Source organism: Pteropus alecto, unplaced genomic scaffold, assembly GCF_000325575.1.
Source record: "Pteropus alecto unplaced genomic scaffold, ASM32557v1 scaffold396, whole genome shotgun sequence".
Taxonomy (NCBI): Eukaryota; Metazoa; Chordata; class Mammalia; order Chiroptera; family Pteropodidae; genus Pteropus; species Pteropus alecto.
The window spans coordinates 554875-560027 of record NW_006438082.1 but is presented as its reverse complement, the minus strand read 5'-3'; the positions used below and the strand labels follow the sequence as shown (position 1 = coordinate 560027).

At 58.5% G+C, this 5153-nt stretch overlaps 1 protein-coding gene across 1 annotated transcript; it reads left to right on the top strand.

Moving 5' to 3' along the window:
• Window positions 1-4013: 4013 nt before the first annotated feature.
• On the top strand, window positions 4014-5151 carry LOC112482551 (rho GTPase-activating protein 4-like; the record flags this gene model as incomplete). Its single annotated transcript, XM_025049209.1, has 4 exons — window positions 4014-4333; window positions 4410-4572; window positions 4829-4891; window positions 5113-5151. Coding segments are annotated over exons 1-4 (471 nt in total), but the record flags the coding sequence as incomplete, so codon positions are not given.
• Window positions 5152-5153: the final 2 nt, after the last annotated feature.

Sequence of the window (5153 nt, the reverse complement as noted above, 5' to 3'; positions counted from 1 at the left end):
CCGAGTATGAGACGCAAGTTAAAGGTGAGAGGGCGATGGGCGCTCCTGGCCTGGCTCCTTGCGGAGACCCCAAGGCTGTAGGGGAGTCCCCAGATCCCGCTGCTGGCCTAGGACCCGCTACCCTCCGCCAGCGACGGGAGGAGGCCTTGGGGGAGGGAGCCTAAGCCCCCCGCTCGCTTCTCCCAGCCCCTTTGGTCTCAACCGCCGACTGTCCCTGCCCCCCACCCCCCGCCTTTGATCTCACTGTCGTCCTTGGTTCTCTCTGCATTTCACCCAAAGAGCCGGAGGAGGAAAGGCGGCCTCCAGGTGCACCAAGGTGCCCCCCAGAAAGTGGCGTTCTAGCCAGAATGAAATGATACTCCTTGACTTTGCGGAGGGGGGAGGGCAGGTGAAGGAATCTGGGTGCCTATGTGGATGGATTAGTGATGGTTTTGTCCTTGAACCACTTCGGTCCCCGTAGCCCAGTCCCTTTGCCCTAACTGAGGTGGCTCAGAGCCAAGGACCACTGTCTCTGGGTCGAGCTGGCACAGTGAATCTTTCTTTGCCTGAGAGATTCAACAGGGCCAGCCTGGAAGCCTTCTGAAGCTAAACCCCTTCAGGCGGTGATAAACACTGTGCAAATCGCATGCAAATAAGCTTTGCAAATTCTTAGTGGACAGCTTCTTTGGTCTCATTCAGGGCGTGGTAGCTCTTGCAAAGGAAAGAAGGCAGCATCCAAATGCCAGCAGTTCGGGACCATAAAATTCCCCAGTGTCTTCAGATGTGTGACCCCCGTATATCATTCTCAATCATTCCATTTTACCCATGGAGGAAACTGAGGGTCAGAGCGGAGCAGTGACTCGCTTGTGCTCACACAGCACTACGGCTGCTAGGAGATCGAATGAGACGACCCTTGAAGTTCCTTTCAACCCGGAGGTGCAGGTCCCAATGTAATTAGAAATGCAGGCAATTTACACCAAAGTATGCCTGAGTCCTTCCCATCTGGGAGAGGCGGCCTGCTGCCCAGAGCCAGCTCGAGGCAACAGTGCAGGGCAAACCAGCTCTCCAAGCCTCGCTTTCATCATTTCTCAGACGGAGATAATGATCCCCATCCTGTTTCCCCAAAATGTCATGAACCCGAAGGACTTTAGAAACTACAGTCAGCAAATATGGATCAGTTAATATACACTGAAAATGTGGGGATTTGAGTGAGGCTGTCTTTAAGACGTTCCTTACCTGCTCTGGGCCGCCAACGATTTCAGCTTCTGTTCCCTGCCCCCACCCCCACCCCACCCCCACTGTTGCCAAAAGAAACTTCCTACCATGCTAGAAAACAGGATCACTGTCTTGACACCCTAAATTCTGAAAAGTCAGCATAGTGGTAGCTGGGAGGCCATCTTCTCTTTTGCTTTGCTTGTCAGCAGAAGTGAGACCTAAGCTTTGCTCACAGGAAGTGCTGGTGGGGCCCGAGCATAGTGGATTCCCTCCTTCCTTATGACAGATATCTTGTATATGCATCTATTCTGTCCCAGGCCCTGGGAATGCAGTGCTGAGCAAAAGAACCAGTCCCTGCCCCCCTACGGCTCACAGGTCTGGTGGGGTAGATGTCTCGTAAACAAGCTGTCACCCCATTTCAGTTATGATGCTAACCACTATAAAGGGGAAACATGATGTCAAGAAAGCGGGTGTGAAGAGGGCCAGTCCTGGTTTGGGGGGACGTCAGAATGAGTGTATCTGACCTGAGATCTGAGAGGCGAGCGGGGGCACAGCTCAGATGGCGCTAATTCACAAGTCTCCTGCTTGACACCAGTCAGTGCACATGTTGGGAACCAGACTGAGGCATGACTGCCCTGAAGGATAAATGAAACGGTTTGATGGGCTGGTCCATTCAGCACTATTCAGTTGTGCCCTGGGAACTATTGTTCTGGGAGGGCGGAGCAGACGCCAGAGGAAGGTGAGGTGAGCTGGGAGGTCTCGGACATTCTTGGAACGAAATGAAGTTTACTTTTATCCAAAAAAAAAAAATGTTATCCTGATTCAGTGAAGACTCTCCTGATTTTAAGTGGCATAGAACCCTGCTCCGCCTGGCCCGAGAAGCCGAGGGTCAGCCACTGGAGCCCAGCCTCAGATGATATAAGGACACTGTCTTGCTTGGCTCCGCTGTGGTGCCAGCTTCTATTTACCCAGCCTGAGCCCTCGGTGGAGGATCACCTGCACAGGAATTCCAGTGAAAGTCTGAGGACCGTGGCCCTGGACCCATCACTGAGCGGGTCCCGGTGGTGGATGGGGGTGGGTGGTGGTGGTAGTGGATGCATGCAGCCACATCTGGGGCACCTGAGGTCGGGGAGAGGGACCCAGAGGCTGAGATTAAGGAAGGGGTGTTCCCCAAAGGGCACTCAGAGGTGGAGAGGGGGATGCCCCAGGCTGCACAACCCCTAGGAAGTCACTGGCTGCATAGAAATCCAAACCACACTGGTATTGGGCTGTTCACAGCAGAGTCCTCTCAAACAGCCACCGTGGGTCCTGCCACTTTACGCACCCTCCCAGGCTGACTCTGTGCTCCGAGCACTTACTGTCTTTTGCCTGGACTGGAACCGTAGCTGCCAACTGGTCTGGGTGCTTCCCTCTGTCACCTGACCTCCACCTGGGCTCCCCATGGCAGCCCAAGGAGGCCGTGGCTGCTTTCTCCCTCGGTGTCATCCGGGAGGCCCCGCGACCGGGCTCCCTGCAACCTTCTGCCCCCACTGGCCTCTCAGACTCTGCCACTTCCCCCAGCACAGCTGACTCCAGCGGCTTTCGCTGTTCCCTCTGCCTGAACACTCAAGCCCCGGAAGCCCCCATGGCCCCTCCGTCGCTTCCTTCGACTCTCTGCTCTAGTACCCCTTGTTCTTGACCCCTTCCCCACCCCCACTCCCCAGTCCCCCCATTCCCATTTCAGCTCTGTGAGGGCCCCGTGTGTCTAGAATGTGCCTGGCACAGACTGAGTACGTAATCAACACTCTGCTGACTGGAGAAATCAATTAATGTCCCTCCCTAGGCATGTGGGCAGACATTAGTAAGTGCGTGACCTGCTCGCCAGAAGCCCCAAGACAGTGCCTTATTTACCCAAGATCCACGGTGCCCACCTGGGCACCCAGTGGGTGGCAGAAGTGTTTGCAGTGGGTTGCTTAAGCTTGTCATTCCGGCGGTTCTTTGCTTTAGGTCTGTGTGGGGGAAGCAGCGTTGGCCAACCAAGCCAGTGATAAGGTGTCAAAAGCCAGCAGTGTGGGGGCCCTAGGGGTGGGTGATCGGGAGTGGGAACTTCCTTCACTTCTCAGCCCTGACCAGCTCTCCCCAGCTGCCAGCCTTCACCATGGGGCTGCCCTTTGCCACAAGTTCACTGTAGATTTGGCAGAGTGCCACGGCAGCCTTGGCCCCGCACAGCCCTGTGTGTCTGTGTTTCCAGGGAGGCTGCTCTGCCCAGGGTCCTGGACACCCGAGGGGCAGGAAGTGGCAGGGGAAGCAATGCAGGGGCTTTCCAGGCATCTAGGAGTGATGGGAAGCCCAAGTGAAAGGCGCCTGGCTGGGGACAGGGCGAGACGGGGCTGGGGCAGCTCTGCGTTCCCTCCGTCAACATCTGGCTCCGATCCTGCTGGATCTGCCACGCTCCCTCTCACCCCTGGGCCTTTGCATGGCTCTCCCCTCTACCTGAAACACCCTTCTCGCTCCTCTTCAACCAGTTGGGCCTGGCTGGTTCCCTTTAGCCAGGGGTCCCCAATCCCCGGGCCGCAGACCGGTCCATGGTCCGCAGCCTGTTAGGAACTGGGCCGCACAGCAGGATGTGAGCAGCGGGCAACGAGCAAAGCTTCATCTGTATCTGCAGCCGCTCCCCAGCGCCAGCATCACCGCCTCAGCTCCGCCTCAGATCATCGGTGTTAGCTTCTCATAGGAGCACCGGTCCCTGGTGCCAGAAAGGTTGGGGACCTCTGCCTTTAGCCTCAGCACAGAGGTCTCTTTCTTCAGGAGTGTCCTGAGCCCAGCCGGGGAGGCTGAATGCAGAACTCCTGCCAGGTGGCCAGCCTCCTCCTTCCTCCTCAGCCCCAGCCCTCGCTCTCACTGCAGACAGGACGGCCTAGTGCCCAGGCTTGAGCCACGGTTTCCCCACAGAGATGCGTTGGCAGCTGAGCGAGCAGCTGCGCTGCCTGGAGCTGCAGGGGGAGTTGCGGCGGGAGCTGCTGCAGGAGCTGGCCGAGTTCATGCGGCGCCGTGCGGAGGTGGAGCTGGAGTACTCCCGCGGCCTGGACAAGCTGGCCGAGCGCTTCTCTGGCCGAGGAGGCCGCCTGGGGGGCAGCAGCCGGGAACACCAGAGCTTCCGGTAAGTCCTCGTTGCCAGGATGGCCACGGCAGGACCCGAGGCCTCACTCCTCGTCTAATTGCCCCTCTGCCCCCAGGAAGGAGCCGTCCCTCCTGTCGCCCTTGCACTGCTGGGCTGCGTTGCTGCAGCAGACACGGCAGCAGAGCCGAGACAGCGCTGCCCTCAGCGAGGTACTGGGCGGGCCACTGGCCCAGCGCCTGAGTCACATCGCGGAAGATGTGGGGCGCATTGTCAAGAAGGTAAGGCCATTGCCCTGGGCCCAGGAGGCATGGATGGCCTCAGGATCTAGCAGGGGGGCGGGGGGGGTGTCTGTGGATGCTCAATCCAGAGGCATCAGGGCTGGGAGCACACAGAAGGCCAGATGGGTGTCAGGCAGCGGGGGAGCCGCACGGAGCCTGAGCCTTGAGTGTCGAGCTGAGGCACAGTGGCCGCTCCAGGACAGCAGTGGATGCTGCGCTGGGCCGATGATGTGCTCACGCTCTTGTTCCTTCCCAGAGTAAGGATCTGGAGCAACAGCTGCAGGAGGAGCTCTTGGAGGTGGTGTCGGAGCTTCAGACGGTGAGTATGGGGCAAGGCCCGCCCCGGTCACACGTCCCCAAGCCAGGCTCAAGGAGAAACCTGGGTTTCGAGGACCACGAGCACAGCCCTTTCTTCCTGCTTTGGGCACAGGGTGGGTGGGCTGAGTGTTCACATGGGACCGCCTGTGTGATGGAGAAGAGGAAGAGCTGGCCGTGGCCATAGCCTTCAGCAGGGCTGTCTGGCCTTGGGCCTCCCTGCAGGCCAGGAAGACATACCAGGCGTACCACACGGAGAGCATGAA